The sequence below is a fragment of the Entelurus aequoreus genome, linkage group LG14 (genome assembly GCF_033978785.1).
Source record: "Entelurus aequoreus isolate RoL-2023_Sb linkage group LG14, RoL_Eaeq_v1.1, whole genome shotgun sequence".
Classification (NCBI taxonomy): domain Eukaryota; kingdom Metazoa; phylum Chordata; class Actinopteri; order Syngnathiformes; family Syngnathidae; genus Entelurus; species Entelurus aequoreus.
The window spans coordinates 41,641,782-41,663,103 of record NC_084744.1 but is presented as its reverse complement, the minus strand read 5'-3'; the positions used below and the strand labels follow the sequence as shown (position 1 = coordinate 41,663,103).

Here is a 21,322-nt window from a genome sequence, read left to right as displayed (position 1 = left end):
TAAGTAAACAATATATAAAGTCCTCATGAATAAATAGCCAAATAAGCTGTGATTCACTTAATGAGAAGAATAGTTTTTCAATAGGGTTCAAAATCCATCCATCCATTGTCTACCGCTTGTCACTCTCGGTTGATCAGAATGATTCTTCTTATAAACACTTTGAATTTGAACATTTTTTAAAACCGGATCATATTCGTATTTTGTTTTACTTCTCTGCTTAATCTATTTCGTAATTTATTTCCACATATGAACTACTAAAGGTCTTAAGTGTTGTACGTGCAATAAAAGAAAGTTTTAAGTTACCTTTTTGCCGAAAGTTCTATTTGTCCTTTTTTGTTGAGAAGAATTTAAAAAATTTTGGGTAGCAGGTCATAGTTTGTTCTGTGCATTATGTTAAGAGTTTAATAATTTAATTTCAATAATTTTGATGCAATAAATAAAGGGTTTGTATGTTCTCTACAACCAAAAAAATGTATTATTATGACTGACCTTTTTTTTTTGCAACACAATTATTGAATAAAGTGTATTTGTGTATATATGTCTAAACAATAACTCATATATGGTAACACCAGTGTGGAGGGATTTTTGGTCCAGTACATATTTGGATTTATTCATTATTTAAGTATTTCTCACTATCTTAATGTTGTATATTTATAGTGTACTATAATTTACTGTTCCTTCTATGCAGACTTGCAGCAGATATAGGAAACATAACATTTTGTCCTTTTGCTATACTGCCATCTAGTGGTGACAGTTTGACTACCTTCCTCATGAACATTCTGTGATGTGGAAAACATGAATATAATAGTAACAAATTAAGGCAGGGCTGGGCAATTTTTTTGGTTCGGGGGTCCAAATTTAGAGAAAAAAATGTGTCTAGGGGCCGGTATATCTATCTATATCTATATATATATACACACACCATCCATCCATCCATCCATCCATCCATCAATCAATCTATCTATCTATCTATCTATCTATCTATCTATCTATCTATCTATCTATCTATCTATCTATCTATCTATCTATCTATCTATCTATCTATCTATCTATCTATCTATCTATCTATCTATCTATCTATCTATCTATCTATCTATCTATCTATCTATCTATCTATCTATCTATCTATCTATCTATCTATCTATATATATACACACACATGTATACATATTTATATATATATACACACACACACACACACACACATCTATCTATCTATCTATCTATCTATCTATCTATCTATCTATCTATCTATCTATCCATCTATATATACATATATATATATATATATATATATATATATATATATATATATATATATATATATATATATATATATATATATATATATATATATATATATATGTAAGCTGTGAAAATCTGCTGTACAGTATGTGTGCTTGGGTCCTATTTTCAGGAACACTAATACAAAACCTCACAATAATGTCTGATTGAAAGCTAAAAACGTTATGACAGACCGCCTTAAAAAACGGAATAGAATTGTAAATTTTTTTACTGAATGAGACACCCAGAATGTACATGAAAATAAAGAATGTGGGATTTGCAATATTAACTATGAAGGATAAAACATTTAATATTGACAACATATGAACGTCACACCCCCTCTCCATCCACATATTTTACAATCAAGCGAAACGCAACAAAAATGCAACAAACACAGCGAAATATGAACGCGAAGGGTAAAAAAATAAACCCACCTACAATCTGATATATGTGATATATCACTAAGCTTTACAACTTTGTTGTTAAAATCTCTTTCTGCGTCTAACTAGTATATCATGCAAAAGTGCAGATTCCAAGCATTGAAATACTTAGTATAGTTGAAGACTTACGGTCATTAGAAAACATCACTGCACATCATAATGGCAGCTACACTTTACATCTTAAACATCTAAAGAAATTATTTGGGTATGTCCGGCGGGCCAGATTGAAAAGCTTAACGGGCCGCATGTGACCTAGTTTGCCTAGGCCTGAATTAAGGTGTAGATAGGCCAGTAATGGTGATTATGTCATTGTGAAAAAAACAGTGATAATAATATTTAACAGTTAAATTTGTGTACTGTACATGTTTCCAGCAGCAGTTGATTTAAAAAATTGGTTATTTCTGCTTTTTTTTTCTGTCAGCTTTTCATTGAAACCATTCCAAACATCATGTTCTTCTCGACAATGAAGCGCCCCGGGAAGGAAAAGCCAGTGAAGAACATCTACAGCGGCGACTTTGACATCTCGGACATCTCTGGCAACCAGGCCTCCGCTGTCCCCTACCAGTCGCCTATAACCAAGAACCCTGACGTCCGCAGTGCCATTGAAGGAGTCAAGTACATCGCGGAAACCATGAAGTCAGACGAGGAGTCCAACAATGTATCCATCATCTTCTTCATGCCCTTTTTTACTTGGAGTGTACTTCCTGTATTTGACTGTGCTTTCTTCTCCTTGTCCAGGCTGCTGAGGAGTGGAAGTTTGTGGCCATGGTGTTGGACCACATCCTGCTGTGTGTCTTCATGGCCGTGTGTCTCATCGGAACTTTAGGTGTGTTTGCTGGACGTCTCATTGAGTTGAGCATGCTCTAGTCTGGATGCCTCCTGCCTCTTCTTTGTTGCACACTCCACTGCAAGTAGAAAACATTTTGATCAAGTGAAATTAATCCAACAGAACAATGGTAGGTATGAAAAACACGACCTATTTTTTTAATCTTCAGAAATAGACTCATGCTCTTTAAGTGGAAGTGGAGTGATAAAGGTTTTATTGGCGACATCTAGTGGCCATGATCATTCATTCAATTAAGCTTGTGACTAGGTAAGGAAAAATGATGCGGACACGTTTGTTACTGCTTTCTAATACAAGACTTTGCATGTGTAAGTAGTATGCAACAATAATTATTTGAGACTTCTTTGTTTTGATGTTTTGTTCAATTTAGGACACTTGTTAGGTATGTGTGTGCTATTGTGTGCTTAGCTGTTGTGTATTCACTAGCTTCTAGTATCCTATAGCCTACCAATGTTTACCTTTTTGTAAATGGCTTGACTAAAATTAAAGAAAAGACCAACTTTTGTGAGATTATTGGAGGACATTTTGATGTTAAATGTCTATGAATGTTAGATGATAAAGTAGACAACAAAAACTACGGTGCATCAAAAAAAGGAACAAAAGATTGCACCGTGAAAAATACTGCAACAGGTAAAATATCAGTGTTTCCCACACATTCATTTATTTGTGGCGGCCCGCCACAAAAGAATTACGTCCGCCACAAATATTTTTATTTTATTTATTTTTTTCCCCCTGTCCAGCTTCTCAGGCAAATCATATAGTTGATGTAGATGCCCATATAGGATGTTCACATTTACTTTACAAAAGAGAAGTGTAGGATACTTCTCTTGTTGCCTTATTTGTATTTGGCCACTACTGTTTTCTGTTTATTTGTTACTGACTGTGGCAGGACACCTCTGCCTCTGTTTCACTTTATGTTGCTGGTAAATAATATGGTTGTAGTAGTAGGCTAAAGTAAAATTATTTAGTATGCATTAATTAAAGGGGCAGCGCTTCAAGAGACATTTTAGCTTTTATATTTTATAAGATATATTTTTTGTAAGAACCACAATTAAATATATTTTAGTGAATAACTTATTGTTCAAATCTGTATATAAATATGTGAATGAATGAATGATCTTTATTGTCATTGTGCATGTACAGGTACAGGTCCAACGAAATTTAGATGTACATAAAGTGTTGTAATTATATTGTAAAATGGATGGATGGATGGACGTTTAAAACAAAACTGTTATTATTAATTAGTAAGTATACATTTTTTTAGCCTTTTTAGAGAAAATCATATCATTGTAGTAAATTATGCAAATTACTCGATGTCATGGTGACCACGCCGATAGCCACGCCCATTACCACGCCCCCACCGCCACAGGTATCTTGGCAGTTTATGGGAAACACTGAATATTCTAATGAAGAACAGAGTGGCTACCTCAGCCTGGAGGAGGACTACACAGGGCAGGAAGGTGAAAGGTCGTACAGGAACTTTGAATTGAGGAGAAGAATCTGCGGTCCCATGTCAACCAGGAGTAATCAGCCAGTGCCTTTCTGCCAGTACAGGTGTCATTAAATAGGTCTGTTCATTACGCACACCTGCAGCACCCCCTGGTAATTACACCCGGCTCAGGGAATGGTTAGGTCTGTAACAGAAAACAAAAGGGCGGTAACAAAGGAAAAACCAATGAACTGCTCCAACAACTGAACATCTGAATGGCGTTACCGCCCAAACCCAAGGTGACAAACAAGTGGACGGTCATGGGTGTGACAGTAGTGTGTGACAAAATGTTTGAGAACAACTTTTATAGATGGTAGATTAAAGTTAAAAGTACCACTGATAGTCACACACACACACTACACTGCAAAAAGTCAGTGTTCAAAAACAAGAAAAAAAAATACTAAAATTAGGGGTATTTTATTTGAACCAAGCTAACTTCAATCAACCCAAAAATACCTTAAAATAAGTATATTCTCACTAATAACTGTACTACTATATATGTTCTATTGTTTCATTAAAAATAAAACAGCAAAGTCCATTTGGCCGTCATCTGTTTTAATATGAGACACAATTGTGTCAAAGTCATGATTTTTTTTTTCCATGCTTGAAATAAGAAATTATTACTTTAAAAAAGTAGTTTTATACTTGTGAGTGTTGATGACACAGCTTTGCAACAGTTGATATTCTAGTTTAAGCATGTTTTACTCAATATAGGTCATCAAATCTCAGCAACAAGCTGTAATATCTTACACAGATCATTTAGGACCAAAACCCTTAAAACAAGTAAAACACTCTAACATAAAATCTGCTTAGTGAGAAGAATTGTCTTATCAGAAAATAAGCAAATATCACTCCTACTTAGATTTCAGTTTTTGCAGTGTAGGTGTGGTGAAATTACTCTCTGCATTTGACCCATCACCTTTGTTCCTCCCCCTGGGAGGTGAGGGGAGCAGTGAGCAGCAGCGGTGGCCGTGCTCGGGAATCATTTTTGGTGATATAAACCCCCCATTCCAACCCTTGATGCTGAGTGCCAAGCAGATGTCTCATTTAACGCTAAGATTTAGGATGCCTCTCAAAATTCCTCACAAAATGATCTGTTTTATAGAAGGTGCTTCTTATGTTTGCATAAAACAAAACATTTCTTAATATGTACATAAGGTCCATAGTGCTACTTATGAAATATGTAAAACGATCACGCTTAGAATATACTGTCAAGCCTTTGATTGATTGATTGATTGATTGAAACTTGTATTAGTAGATTGCACAGTAAAGTACATATTCCGTACAATTGACCACTAAATGGTAACAACCAAATAAGTATTTCAACTTGTTTAAGATTTTTGGCCACTGTAACATTACACACAGTTGAACAGTGATACTGTGTTTGAATATAGGAAAATAAAACACTGTACTTTAGTCAAGTGGTTCTTTGGTTGTACCACCAGATGAAGCCTGTGTACCGAGGGCCACGTCACAGTTATGTTTGGCCCCAGAGGGCCGCTTCTAACAGTGAATATACTATTATTACACCATTTTTTGATGCATATTATTAATAAATTTTTTAAAACAAAAATTTAAAATAAATATGGTAATTTGCAGACATTTCACCTCAAAATGTAGTTTATATTACTGTAAATGGAAAAACAGTACTGCTGTTTTTGTGGTAAAAAAAATGCAGCTCAGTTGCCAGAATTTTACTGTAAAATTTACATTTGTTTTTTTACTGTAAATAAGAAAAACTGCAATTTTACGGTAAAATTTTGGCACCTGAGCTGCCAGTTTGTTTTTGTTTGTTTTTTTACCACAAATCAACGACTGTAGATTTTTGGGTGTACTGCCGTAAATGCTAAAACGGCTCCACAGTTTGTTACAGTAAAAAAGTTTATTCATTTAGAGAAAAATTCTGTAAAAATCACAGTAAATTTCCCAATTCTACCATGAAATCTATTGCTACTTTTACATTGCACAAATTGATGAATAACTTGTGTTGAAATCATTATTAGTAGTATTTATTTCTATTTAAAAAATGGTTTTAATGTTTGATAATATATTTTTGCATAATTAGACAATATTTAAGTTAACATCATTTGCGATTACATGGAGTACATATATTTTTGTTCTCCCAAAATAGAAAGAAAGAATACATTTGGTAAGAAAATTGACACTACTTTATTGATACATAATATTTCCAGGCTTTCAAGGGCCAAATAAAATGAAGTGGCGGGCCACATCTGGCCCCCGGGCCTTGAGTTTGACACCTGTTTGAGAATCCTGTTTTACACAAATCAAGCATGCACGGTTGTGTTTAATTGTGCTCAGGTTAAGTTTGTGTTTTAAGATGTGCCTGTCATTATGCAACCACCATGCATGTTATAAACACATCGTGGAAGGTGGTTGGTTGTCACACTTTTTACTTTCCTGTGAATTGCTCATCTTAAAAACATACAATAGTCATTCCTGTATTAAAATAATAAAGTTTGTATTAGCTAGCTACCAACAATCTGTAGTGTTGACACTTTTTACAGGTGTAACCTATTTTATGGACTTGCCTCTTTGTGATGTCAAAGGCCTACTGAAACCCACTACTACCGACCACGCAGTCTGATAGTTTATATATCAATGATGAAATCTTAACATTGCAACACATGCCAATACGGTCGGGTTAACTTATAAAGTGCAATTTTAAATTTCCCGCTAAACTTCCGGTTGAAAACGTCTATATATGATGACGTATGCACGTGACGTCAATCGTTGAACCGGAAGTATTGGTACCCCATTAAATCCAATACAAAAAAGCTCTGTTTTCATCTCAAAATTCCACAGTATTCTGGACATCTGTGTTGGTGAATCTTTTGCAATTTGTTTAATGAACAATGAAGACTGCAAAGAAGAAAGTTGTAGGTGGGATCGGTGTATTAGCGGCTGGCTGTAGCAACACAACCAGGAGGACTTTGACTTGGATAGCAGACGCGCTAGCCGACGCTAGCCGTCGACTGCACAGATGATCGGGTGAAGTCCTTTGTCCTTCCGTCGATCGCTGGAACGCAGGTGAGCATGGGTCTTGATGAGCAGATGAGGGCTGGCTGGCGTAGGTGGATAGCTAATGTTTTTATCATAGCTCTGTGAGGACCCGTTGCTAAGTTAGCTTCAATGGCGTCGTTAGCAACAGCATTGTTAAGCTTTGCCAAGCTGGGAATTATTAACCATGTATTTACATGTCCATGGTTTAATAGTATTGTTGATTTTCTGTCTATCCTTCCAGTCAGGGATTTATTTATTTTGTTTCTATCTGCATTTGAGCCCGATGCTATCACGTTAGCTCAGTAGCTAAAGAGCTTCGCCGATGTATTGTCGTGGAGATAAAAGTCACTGTGAATGTCCATTTTGCGTTCTCGACTCTCATTTTCAAGAGGATATAGTATCCGAGGTGGTTTAAAATACAAATCCGTGATCCACAATAGAAAAAGGAGAAAGTGTGGAATCCAATGAACCCTTGTACCTAAGTTACGGTCAGAGCGAAAAAAGATATGTCCTGCACTGCACTCTAGTCCTTCACTCTCACTTTCCTCATCCCCGAATCTTTCATCCTCGCTCAAATTAATGGGGTAATCGTCGCTTTCTCGGTCCGAATCTCTCTCGCTGCATTGTAAACAATGGGAAAATGTGAGGAGTCCTTCCTCCGGTGACGTCACGCTACTTCCGGTATAGGCAAGGCTTTTTTTTTATCAGCGACCAAAAGTTGCGACCTTTATCGTCGTTGTTCTCTACTAAATCCTTTCAGCAAAAATATGGCAATATCGCGAAATGATCAAGTATGACACATAGAATGGATCTGCTATCCCCGTTTAAATTTAAAAAAAAATTTCAGTAGGCCTTTAAATTCCTGTTATAAGCTGTTATACAGTATATGCCTTGAGCTCTTATTTTGAAGGCCCTAAGAGCGGAAGTGGTGTGAGGGGAACATGCAATTTTGTAACTCTGTATATTTAGGGGGACAGGTTAATACGTTTTTTTCTTTAACTGCCTGTGTTGTTTTTGCACTTATCCTGTTATTGTGTTGAACGAGGACGTTTCTTTTTGTAGGAGGGGAGGTGTTTTTTTATGGACTTGCATCTTTGTGATGTTAAATTCCTGTTATAAGCTGTAATACAGTATATGCCTTGAGTTCTTATTTTAAAGGCGCTAAGAGCGGAAGTGGTGGCACGTTGTGAAATAAAGTGGTCCTGGAGCCTCCGTGTTTGTTATTTTGTAGTTTTATACAGTATAGGCGACCTATATAAACCCTCGGTTACACAGGTAACAATTGTTTTGTTGTTTAAAAGCATACGACACAAATACTAAATAACTGAATATTGACAATTGGACGAAAAACAAATAATACTTTCAATGCCAGTTTGAGAAACATCGCCCTCTGGTGGCAAGAGATAATATGTGACAACCAACCCGATACATATTTATTAATGTTCCAATGCAGTTCCATTCATTTTCTACCGCTTGGCCCTTTTGATTTCATCTCAATCCTAGAAAATGGATGGATGGACTATACAAACGAGTGAAGCGTATTGATAGCTGTATCGTAATTCCTCCAGTCAAATCCAGTTTGTGCTTGGTATCGGATCGGTGCCAAAGTGTCTTGTATCGCCCCGAACAGGCTTGAAATCCCACTTTGACTTTGTGCAGCGAACCAAGTTAAGCCCCGCCCCCTGTTCTGTGATTGGTCGAATGGCGGCTGCCAGCTTCTCCTTTTTTACGAAAGTTTCTGGCAGGGAGGGAACGTCAGAAAGTAAAGTCACAACACAAGCGACATTTTTCAGTTCCTCACGCCGTTTAAAAGCGTCGTGCCGCTATCCCCTGCCTTATGGAGGACGACGAAACAATTGTTCGAGTGCTAACGCGGGTTTAGCAGGCTAACAAACATGGCGGCTCCTTCCTCCGGAACTTTGACTCCGTGACACGTGAGGACGAGGGTGAGATTGATTTTACCCATAGACATTTTATAAGGGTACGCAGCATCGACCGCTACTGCCTAGTGGCGCTGAAGAGACGCGAGGCCGCCATCTTGGAGTGGTGATCCGCTCCACTCAGTGCAATTCATTTGGCAGGAGCAATGAACTGTCAGCGCATTTAATTCATCTTACCTCACTGAATACCACTGATTTTCACACGTTTTTTTGTCATACGTTTAGCTATGATAAAGGACACATGTTTTATTGTTCATAGTTTGCTTAACAGTAATATAATATTCTTATATGCTATAAGTGACCAGACATCCGAAATCAAAACTGGGAACATAATCCCAGAGAAGGGGGGAAAAAACGGTCAGCTATTTTTAAGTTGAAGAAACAATATGATTACGTTATATATACATGCGTATATCCTACATAAACAATGTATGAATGCATTAGATATCTATATATCTTAGGGACCTATAGACTGTATCTCTGTTGCTGCAGCAGCAGAGAGTTTATTCTGTCTTGACACTTTGTATTGATATTTTCTATTACATTCTTCCCTTAAATTATCATGTTTACAGTGATTGTTTTATATGTATTTTTTATGTATATTGCTTTGGATAAAAGTCCCACACGTTTCACGAAGGTGGGCTACACAAAATTGGGTTGGAAAGCTAGACTATATTTAGACTTGTATAATACTGTATAGCCACTGTCCATCTGATTGTCTAGTTCAGTATTTTTCAACCTTTTTTGAGCCAAGGCACAGTTTTTGCGTTGAAAAAATCCGGAGGCACACCACCAGCAGAAATCATTAAAAAACTAAATTCAGTTGACAGTAAAAAGTCGTTGTCGCAATTGTTGGATATGAATTCAAACCATAACCAAGCATGCATCACTATAGCTCTTCTCTCAAAGTAGGTGTACTGTCACAACCTGTCACATCACGCCCTGATTTATTTGGAGTTTTTTGCTGTTTTCCTGTGTGTAGTGTTTAGTTCTTGTCTTGCGCTCCTATTTTGGTGGCTTTTTCTCTTTTTTTGGTATTTTCCTGTAGCAGTTTCATGTCTTCCTTTGAGTGATATTTGCCGCATCTAATTTGTGTTTATCCTTCTTCGTGGGGACATTGTCGATTGTCATGTCATGTTCGGATGTCCATTGTGGACGCCGTCTTTGCTCCACAGTAAGTCTTTGCTGTCGTCCAGCATTCTGTTTTTTGTTTACTTTGTAGCCAGTTCAGTTTTAGTTTCGTTCTGCATAGCCTTCCCTAAGCTTCAATGCCTTTTCTTTGGGGCACTCACCTTTTGTTTATTTTTGGTTTAAGCATTAGACACCCTTTTACCTGCACGCTGTTTCCGACATCTACAAAGCAATTAGCTACCAGCTGCCACCTACTGATATGGAAGAGTATTACACGGTTACTCTGCCGAGCTCTAGACAGCACTGACACTCAACAACAACACATCATTTGCAGACTATAATTACTGGTTTGCAAAAAATATTTTTTACCCCAAATAGGTGAAATTAGATAATCTCCCACGGCACACCAGACTGTATCCCACGGCACACCAGACTGTATCTCACGGCACACTTGTGTGCCGCGGCACAGTGGTTGAAAAACACTAGTCTATTTAGCTAACATATATTACCCCCCCTACACAATCTGGACTGTGGTCCTAACTTTTACCCCTGTTGGCTTCTACAATCTTTATCTTCATCATTTATTTCAACTTTGTTATTCAAGTATGACATTTTTAAATGTAATTAATTTTATTGACAAGCAATTCTATTATGGTCATACTCTTGTTTGCTAGCGACTAGGATTTCAGAACTATTGAAGATCTTTGCTCCTTCTCAACTCTGTGGTAATATTATTTTCACAAAATACAACCAATAGTACGTTAATGTTAAATCTTACTCTCCCCGAATTCCTATTTTCAACAGTCCGCTCATTTGAGCGGGAAAACGCTGAACACCATCTTTGTTTTCTACCTGTCGACTGTCAGTTTAGGCTGCTCAACGGCTCCTCATCACCACTTCAAGATGGCGGCCGAATTTCTCGCGTCACAGCAGCCAATGCTGCGTCTACTTATAAGATGTCTATGATTTTACCCTATTGACTTCTGAAATATCTTATCGGCGCACAGTGGGTGTGTTTGACATTATCAGCCATCTTGTTACCTTTGCACCACCTCTAAGATGAATCACCTACTTTGTGCTCTCTGGCAGTAAAGATATCATCAACATGGCCTTAACCCCAGCATGAGGGCTGGTAGGAGCATCATCATCATCATCATCATCATCATGGAGATCAGCACTGCCACCACCGTCCTTCCACATGAAGCTGGGGACCTGCTGGATCCCCCCGGTCCATCATCCGGCATATCCATCAACAAACTCCTCCCGGCACTGTTCAAGTGCTTCGGCATCATATTGTGTGGCTACGTCGCCGGCAGGGCCAAAATCATCACCTCCACCCACGCCAAGGGTTTAGGCCACTTTGTGTCAACGTTTGCCCTACCTGCGCTCCTCTTTAAGAACATGGTACTGCTGGACTTTGGGAATGTCATCTGGCCCTTCATCTGGAGTATCCTGGTCGCCAAAGCGTCGGTGTTTGCCGTCGTTTGTGTCCTCACACTGCTGGTTTCCAGTCCAGAGAGCCGCTATAGCAAAGCTGGACTCTTCTCAATATTCGCCACCCAGAGCAATGACTTTGCTCTGGGTTTCCCGATTGGTATGTACCATGCTGATAAAACATATCGCTATCAGCAAAGCGTTTATTATGTTATGTCATTCTGAAGTTAGGATTTACACTCACCAACAAAGAACGGTGCAGAGATAGTTGTGAATAGCGGTATTGATATAATCATAATATACGGTAAAAGGCCAAAAGTTTGGAGACACCTTCTCATTTCAATGTGTTTTCTTTATTTTCATGACTATTTACATTGTAGATTGTCACATCAAAACTATGAATGAACACATGTGGAGTTATGTACTTAACAAAAAGAGGTGACATAACTGAAAACATGTTTTATGTTATAGTTTCTTCAAAATAGCCACCCTTTGCTCTGATTACTGCTTTGCACACTCTTGGCATTCTCTCCATGAGCTTCAAGCACACCTGTGAAGTGAAAACCATTTCAGGTTGAGGCTCATCGAGAGAATGCCAAGAGTTTGCAAAAAAAGTGATCAGAGCTAAGGGTGGCTATTTTGAAGAAACTAGAATATAAAACATGTTTTCAGTTATTGCACCTTTTTTTTGTTAAATACATAACTCCACATGTGTTCATTCATAGTTTTGATGTGACAATATACAATGTAAATAGTCATGAAAATAAAGAAAACACATTGAACCCATATATACACTACCGTTCAAAAGTTTGGGGTCACATTGAAATGTCCTTATTTTTGAAGGAAAAGCACTGTACTCTTCAATGAAGATAACTTTAAACTAGTCTTAACTTTAAAGAAATACACTCTGTACATTGCTAATGTGGTAAATGACTATTCTAGCTGCAAATGTCTGGTTTTTGGTGCAATATCTACATAGGTGTATAGAGGCCCATTTCCAGCAACTATCACTCCAGTGTTCTAATGGTACAATGTGTTTGCTCATTGGCTCAGAAGGCTAATTGATGATTAGAAAACCCTTGTGCAATCATGTTCACACATCTGAAAACAGTTTAGCTCGTTACAGAAGCTACAAAACTGACCTTCCTTTGAGCAGATTGAGTTTCTGGAGCATCACATTTGTGGGGTCAATTAAATGCTCAAAATGGCCAGAAAAAGAGAACTTTCATCTGAAACTCGACAGTCTATTCTTGTTCTTAGAAATGAAGGCTATTCCACAAGATTGTTTGGGTGACCCCAAACTTTTGAACGGTAGTGTATAATATATACACACACGTATATATGGACGTAACAATCTACAAACTTTCTCATTCAATGTGTTTTCTTTATTTTCATGACTATTTACATTGTAGGCATCAAAACTATGACACCTGTGAGGTGAAAACCATATCAGCTCTTGAAGCTCATCGAGAGAATGCCAAGAGTGTGAAAAAGTAATCAGAGTAAAGGGGGTCTATTTTGAAGAAACTAGAAAATAAAACATGTTTTACCATACCATACCGTACCAACTTTATTTATAAAGCCCTTCAAAAACAACCACAGTTGAAAAACAAAGGGCTGTACACCACAAAGAAATAAAGGCAAAGGACAGACTAAAAAATAACATTTAAAACAGAAGTAAAATACACATTGAAAAGCAAATACAAATTACCCTCAGAACAATTTGTTAGATAAAAAGCAGTTAGAAAGTTAAAAGTTAAAAACAGTTTAAAGTCTCATGCTGGGTTAAAAGCCAGAGAAAAAAAAAAGGGTTTTAAGAAGGGTCTTAAAAATAGCCAAAGAAGGGGCCTGTCTCACATGGAGAGGGAGATCGTTCCAGAGTTTGGGACCCGCAACAGAGAAGGCTCTGTCCCCTCTGAGCTTGCGCTTTGATTTGGGTACCTCCTTGATCAGCTGACCTGAGGGACAGGGTGGGGGCATAAATGTGGAGCAGCTCAGAAAGGTATGGTGGGGCAAGACCACGTAAGGATTTAAAAACGAGTAAGATCATTTTAAAATGGACTCTAAAAGACACAGGCAGCCAGTGGCGGGAGGCTAAAACAGGAGTAATGTGCTCTCTTTTTCTTGTGTTTGTTAAAAGCCGGGCAGCTGCATTTTGGACCAGCTGCAGACGTGAGAGGGAGGATTGACTAATTCCAAAATACAAAGGGTTTCAGTAATCCAGCCGAGATGTTAAAAAAGGCATGGATTACTGTCTCAAACTGTTGCCTAGAAAGAAGGTTTTTAACCTTGGCCAACTGACGTAAATAAAAAAAGCTGGCTTTCACCACTGTGCCAATCTGACGGTCCACTTTAAAATCACTGTCAATACGAAAGCCCAGGTTGGTGACCATGGGCTTAACGTGCAAAGCCAAGGGGCCAAAGTCAACAGGGGGGAGCTCACAGGTACCACTAGGTCCGAACACTATTACTTCTGTCTTCTTTTCATTGAAATTTAAGAAGTTTAGGGCCATCCAGGCCTTGATATCATTAAGACAAGCAAGTAATGGCTGCATTAAAGAGGCATGATTTCTCTTTAACAGAAAATACATTTGTGTGTCATCGGCATAACAATGAAAACAAATATCATGCTTTCTTAGGGTTGAGCCCACGGGAAGTAAATAAATAGAAAGGGGCAGTGGTCCTAAAACTGAGCCCTGCGGGACCCCACATGTCAAGGGAGCAACAGAGGATTCAGAACCAGCAACATTTACAGAGAAGGTCCTGTTAGTCAAATATGACTTCAGCCAACTCAAAGCAGTACCACAGATGCCGTAGGCCGCGGCGGCTAATTAAAATATTATGGTCCATCGTATCAAATGCTGCTGTTAGATCCAGTAAAACTAAAATCACACGATCACCTAAATCTGTCGCTCAAAGGATATCATTAAAAACCCTTAATAATGCTGACTCGGTACTATGGAGGGGTTTAAACCCAGACTGAAAGACTTCTAAAATATCACGGTCCTCTAAAAAAGTGTTAAACTGGGTAAAAACAATCTTCTCCAAGATCTTTGAGAGGAAAGGCAGCTTAGAAATGGGTCTAAAATGGGCTAAAACTGAACCGTCCAGACCAGGTTTTCAGTTATTTCACCTTTTTTTGTTAAGTACATAACTCCACATGTGTTCACTCATAGTTTTGATGTGACAATCTACAATGTAAATAGTCATGGAAATAAAGAAAACGCATTGATTGAGAAGGTTAGGCCAAAAGTGTGGACACACCTTCTCATTCAATGCGTTTTCTTTATTTTCATGACTATTTACATTGTAGATTGTCACTGAAGGCATCAAATCTATGACACCTGTGAAGTGAAAACCATTTCAGGTGACTACTTCTTGAAGCTCATGGAGAGAATGCCAAGAGTGTGCAAAGCAGTAATCAGAGCAAAGGGTGGCTATTTTGAAGAAACTGGAATATAAAACATGTTTTCAGTTATTTCACCTTTTTTTTTTAATTAAGTACATAAGTCCACATGTCTTCATTCATAGTTTTGATGTGACAATCTACGATGTAAATAGTCATGAAAATAAAGAAAACACATTAAAGGAGAAGGTGTGTCCAAACTTTTAGCCTGTACTGTATATTTAATTTTTGCACAATGCTCAAACGTATACACTTCTGCATTGGATGCATGTTTATTTCCTTGAAATCGTACTAAAGATTCTGCATAGTTGTGTAGTCGCAGTGAAAACGCACAACATGGCTTGAGTTGAACCACCATGTTTTTTCTCATTTTGTGCAGCTATTTATTTTGTTTAGCCAGGTAAACATCTTGTTTACATGTGAGCATGCTTTCTTTTTAAAACGTTTGTCTAACATTTGTGTCCCCCCATGTGTGTCCGCAGTGAAAGCCCTATATCAAAGCACATATCCAGAATACCTCCAATACATCTACCTAGTGGCACCTGTATCGCTAATGCTGCTAAATCCCATCGGCTTTGCCTTTTGTGAGGTCCAGAAATGGAAGAATCAGGGAGACCACCAGCAGGGCAAGCTTCTGATTGTGGGACAAGTGGCTTTGCAAGTCCTTAAGAACCCTATTGTTTTTATGGTCATCATTGGCATCGCGGCCCATTTTGTTCTGCGCCAGACCATTCCCTCATTCATGTCCGACTTTGTGGATGGTTTGGCCAACTCTTTTGAGGGAGCAGCTCTGTTCTACTTGGGTCTGTCCATGGTGGGCCAGCTAAAGAATCTAACCAGGTCAACTGTTGTGACGCTGATACTACTCTTGACAGCAAAATTGTAAGTAAAAACACCTTACTTTTGCTACTCCTTGTGTCCTAAATGACCGGATTCTTTGAATGAGTTGACATGTTGACTTCAGGAAGGTATGATATTCTCAGTAATAGAGCACTATTACGTTTCCCAGGTTGCTGATGCCTCTTATTTGTAAAGACATGGTGGATCTTCTGGACAACACCAGCCCTGTCAACCACTCAAGCCTCTCGAACTACGCTTTTCTTTACGGAGCCTTCCCCACAGCGCCGAGCGTCGCAATCTACGCTGTGTATTATAACTCCCAGCTGGAAGTGGTGAGTAGACTAGCATTGGTCAGTGCTCACCTAAACCAGCACGAAGCAGGATACAAACTGTTGATATTTAAAGGCCTACTGAAATGCGATTTTCTTATTTAAACGGGGATAGCAGGTCCATTCTATGTGTCATACTTGATCATTTCGCGATATTGCCCTATTTTTGCTGAAAGGATTTAGTAGAGAACATCGACGATAATGTTCGCAACTTTTGGTCGCTGATAAAAAAAGCCTTGCCTGTACCGGAAGTAGCGTGACGTCACAGGTTGTGGAGCTCCTCACATCTGCACATTGTTTATGTTTACAATCATGGCCACCAGCAGCGAGAGCGTTTCGGACCAAGAAAGCGACAATTTCCCCATTAATTTGAGCGAGGATGAAAGATTCGTGGATGAGGAAAGTGAGAGTGAAGGACTAGAAGGCAGTGGAAGCGATTCAGATAGGGAAGATGCTGTGAGAGGCGGGTGGGACCTGATATTCAGCTGGGAATGACTAAAACAGTAAATAAACACAAGACATATATATACTCTATTAGCCACAACACAACCAGGCTCATATTTAATATGCCACAAATTAATCCGCATAACAAACACCTCCCCCCTCCCGTCCATATAACCCGCCAATACAAATCAAACACCCGCACAACACACTCAATCCCACAGCCCAAAGTACCGTTCACCTCCGCAAAGTTCATACAGCACATATATTTCCCCAAAGTTACGTACGTGACATGCACATAGCGGCACGCACGTACGGGCAAGCAATCAAATGTTTGGAAGCCGCAGCTGCGTACGTACTCACGGTACCGCGTCTGCGTATCCAACTCAAAGTCCTCCTGGTAAGAGTCTCTGTTGTCCCAGTTCTCCACAGGCCAATGGTAAAGCTTGACTCATCTTTCGGGAATGTAAACAATGAAACACCGGCTACGTGTTTGTGTTGCTGCAGCCGGCCGCTAATACACCGCTTCCCACCTACAGCTTTCTTCTTTGCTGTCTCCATTGTTCATTAAACAAATTGCAAAAGATTCACCAACACAGATGTCCAGGATACTGTGGAATTTTGCGATGAAAACAGACGACTTAATAGCTGGCCACAATGGTGTCCCAAAATGTCCGCTACAATCCGTGACGTCACGCGCAAACGTCATCATATCGAGACGTTTTCAGCAGAATATATTTCGCGTGAAATTTAAAATTACACTTTAGTAATCTAACCCGGCCGTATTGGCATGTGTTGCAATGTTAAGATTTCATCATTGATGTATAAACTATCAGACTGCGTGGTCGGTAGTAGTGGGTTTCAGTAGGCCTTTAAGAGGTGATATTTTAACAGAAGGAAGGTAAAAAAAAAAATCAATTTGTTCCACGATCACCTTAATTTACTAACTGTTCAGGAATTGTTTGAATTAAAATGACTGTAATATTCTTATAAATATGTGCCTGACAGGATGGAACTAACTTGCGATATGGTGTTGATTCAATTCAGAATCGATTCTCAATTCAACACGATTATTGATTAAAACTAATACTTGCAATATAGTATATGGTGTAAAAATTATGATATAACCTTTTCAAAATAGGTTACTGGTTACAGCTACTGGCATATGATGTACACACAGAATGAGTAAGCATGGAGATGGCCTAAAAATGCTTTAAAAAAAAATCTAATCTTGAATGTTTTTTTTTAAATGATGAATCAATTTTGAATCTAAATAAATGAGAATACTAATTTGGATGTTAAACGATTTTTTTGAAAATTATATTGGAAAGGCAACAGGAAAGTGTTTGCAGGGCAGTTTTGTCACCTAGTGGCCTTTTGTAGGTATTGCCTAAATGATTACACAGTATGTCTGTCAAAAGAAGCTGTACAAAAAGAAAAACACATTTTGGCGTTAATCCTGAAAGTGTTTTCCACAGAACTGCAATCTACCCGTGGTAGTGGATTGCAGGGGAGGTGGGGGAGATTACATAATTTGCATAACTGTGATTGTTCCATGCATCCATTTTCTACCGCTTATTCCCTTCGGGGTCGCGGGGGGCGCTGGAGCCTATCTCAGCTACAATCGGGCGGAAGGCGGGGTACACCCTGGACAAGTCGCCACCTCATCGCAGGGCCAACACAGATAGACAGACAACATTCACACTCACATTCACACACTAGGGCCAATTTAGTGTTGCCAATCAACCTATCCCCAGGTGCATGTCTTTGGAGGTGGGAGGAAGCCGGAGTACCCGGAGGGAACCCACGCAGTCACGGGGAGAACATGCAAACTCCACACAGAAAGATCCCGAGGCTGGGATTGAACTCACGACTACTCAGGACCTTCGTATTGTGAGACAGACGATTGTTATAGAATAGAATAGAACATACTTTATTGATCCCTGGGGGAAATTCAGCACCACATTTTGCTCACAATAAACAATAGACACTTAGGTATTTTTTTACATGTGAATAATATAAATACAGTCTATTATACAGCATTATTCACATGTGAATAACATGAATACAGTCTATTATACAGCATTATTCACATGTGAATAATATAAATAGATTATACATTTAAGTACAGTCAAAAAGGAACATATGCATTATATAGTCTGATGGCTGTCGGTATGAATGACTCTTATGGCCCTTGTGGGAGAAACAAAAAGTCAACAAAAAACATGAAAAGCAAAACAAATATGCTTAGAAATACAAATTAATTATATAATGTGTTAATGAGAAAAGGGCACAGAGGTAGTGGCAAATCTATTTCTGCCATTTCGCCACAAATAAATAAATTTATGGGATACATTACCTTCTACGCTCCATAAGTTGAAGTCTCACATATTATCAAGCATGACTACCACTTTCGTTGAACTTCAGAGGCATATTCAAACTCTGAATTGTTCCTATTTTGCTTACAAATTACCTTGATTGACTGTTTTGTGTTTTAATAGATCATTTCTGGGATGGTGATCAGCACTTTCCTCTCAGCTCCAATAATGTTTACCTCAGCCTGGCTGCTCACGCTCCATTGGATGGATTCTAGGCTACTGATGCACGCACTGCAGGATGTCTGCTTTTATATAAGCATTGCCAGTTTAGTGGCACTGGTGAGTCAGAACAATTGTATTACGCGCATGTATTTACTTTGAACTGATGCTTCTTTTACATATTTTAATCTTCATCTTTATCCTGCATGGCAGACGCCAAATGTTTCACAACTTGTGATGTACGTTTTGGGGGACATGTCGAGACAGTTTGATAGTAAACTAGCAAGTCTTGTTCAGGATGTAAATGGCAGATTGATGGTTTATTGATTGATGTGCCGTGAGATACAGTCTGGTGTGCCGTGGGAGATTAAGATTAAGATTAAAGTACCAATGATTGTCACACACACACACTAGATGTGGTGAAATTTGTCCTCTGCATTTGACCCATCCCCTTGGGGAGCAGTGGGGAGCAGTGGGCAGCAGCGGCGCCGCGCCCTAGAATCATTTTGGTGATTTAACCCCCAACTCCAACCCTTGATGCTGAGTGCCAAGCAGGGAGGGAAGCGGGTCCCATTTTTATAGTCTTTGGTATGATTTGGCTGGGATTTGAACTTACGTAGTTTCACCTATTTGAGTTAAAAATATTTTTTGCAAACCAGTAATTATAGTCTACAAATTATGTGTTGTTGTTGAGTGTCGGTGTTGTCTAGAGCTCGGCAGAGTAACCGTGTAATACTCTTCCATATCAGTAGGTGGCAGCTGGTAGCTAATTGCTTTGTAGATGTCGGAAACAGCGGGAGGTAGTGTGCAGGTAAAAAGGTGTCTTATGCTTAAACCATAAATAAACAAAAGGTGAGTGCCCCTAAGAAAAGGCTTTGAAGCTTAGGGAAGGCTATGCAGAACGAAACTAAAACTCAACTGGCTACAAAGTAAACAAAAACAGAATGCTGGACGACAGCAAAGAGCAAAGACGGCGTCCACAAAGTACATCCGAACAGGACATGACAGTCAACAATGTCCACACAAAGAAGGATAAAAACAACTGAAATATTCTTGATTGCTAAAACAAAGTAGATGCGGGAAATATCGCTCAAAGAAAGACATGAAACTGCTACAGGAAAATACCAAAAAAAGAGAAAAAGCTACCAAAATAGGAGCGCAAGACAAGAACTAAAACACAACACACAGGAAAACAGCAAAAAAGTCAAAATAAGTCAGGGTGTGATGTGACAGGTGGTGACAGTACACCTACTTTGAGACAAGAGCTATATTGATGCACGCTTGGTTATGGTTTAAAGTCATATCCAAAAATTGCGACAACGACTCTTTACTGTCAACTGAGTTTTGTTTTTTAACGATTTCTGCTGATGGTGTGCCTCAAGAATTTTTCAATGCAAAAAATGTGCCTGGGCTCAAAAAAGGTTGAAAAACACTGGTCTACACAATGTTTTGCTTGTTTCCTCATTTTACTTTTAGCCCAGTTGGCACCTTTTGTATGGCAAAGCAGCAAGTTACACAAGTCAACAGTCTCTGAAAAGGGTTTTATTTGAACTACTAAGGCAAAGTGTAAAACCAACACAAAGGCACATAAAACACATTCAAGCAAATCAAATAAAACTGCTAAATCGAAACGTTTAACTACATATAATATAAAGGGAGAAGGAATGTTACAGTGAAGAAATACATTTATTGAGATATTAATAAATATATATTATTTTAAGATCATTGTAACAGCTGGTGCCATGTAAAAACTCCTCTTTATTCAGTTTTCACAGTTCTGTCTGGTTTAATGTTAATCATAAAAACAGCATCAAGTTTGGCCACTGAACGGTTCAATGCTCCGTAAACCAACAGAAGTATTTAAAAAAACCACGGCCTGACACATAAACATGGTTTAAATGGCTTATGTGTATTTTAAGTGTTGAGTCAGTCAAGCGTACACTTAGCGGAATGTCAAAAGAGCAACAACATGACGACAACACATGTGAATCACTATAAAAAAAAATACTCCTTGCACCCTCATTTTTCTTTATACAACACTGAAATGGAAACAGGAGTTCAGAATCGAGAGCTTGAGTTTTCTCCACATACAATCATGGAAATGTAGTCAAATAGACTAAAATGAAACATGCTTTTTAGAGGTTTGAGCAGACTCATTTGCTTTGCCAACTGATTCCAAGTATGAC

At 38.5% G+C, this 21,322-nt stretch overlaps 2 protein-coding genes and 1 long non-coding RNA gene across 4 annotated transcripts in view; 2 read left to right on the top strand and 1 right to left on the bottom strand.

The window, feature by feature from the left end:
• The window catches only part of LOC133664906 (acetylcholine receptor subunit alpha), a 40,308-nt gene extending 37,237 nt beyond the window's left edge, over positions 1 to 3,071 (top strand). Inside the window, exons 8-9 of the mRNA XM_062069913.1 lie at positions 2,146 to 2,382; positions 2,463 to 3,071. Coding sequence (XP_061925897.1) covers positions 2,146 to 2,382; positions 2,463 to 2,591 — 366 coding nt within the window. The 3' untranslated portion in view covers positions 2,592 to 3,071. The remainder of the gene's footprint in view (positions 1 to 2,145; positions 2,383 to 2,462) is intronic.
• The window catches only part of LOC133665394 (uncharacterized), a 707,793-nt gene that overhangs the window by 359,913 nt on the left and 326,558 nt on the right, over positions 1 to 21,322 (bottom strand). The gene's annotated exons all lie outside the window — the stretch shown is intronic.
• The window catches only part of gpr155a (G protein-coupled receptor 155a), a 23,415-nt gene continuing 10,890 nt past the window's right edge, over positions 8,798 to 21,322 (top strand). The window contains exons 1-5 of one of the 2 annotated variants that reach the window (XM_062069909.1): positions 8,798 to 9,024; positions 11,244 to 11,743; positions 15,472 to 15,871; positions 15,999 to 16,161; positions 19,101 to 19,256. In XM_062069909.1, coding sequence (XP_061925893.1) covers positions 11,272 to 11,743; positions 15,472 to 15,871; positions 15,999 to 16,161; positions 19,101 to 19,256 — 1,191 coding nt within the window. In that variant the 5' untranslated portion in view covers positions 8,798 to 9,024; positions 11,244 to 11,271. Of the gene's footprint in view, positions 9,025 to 11,238; positions 11,744 to 15,471; positions 15,872 to 15,998; positions 16,162 to 19,100; positions 19,257 to 21,322 lie in introns of both variants that reach the window. The other variant, XM_062069908.1, reaches the window with a different exon arrangement.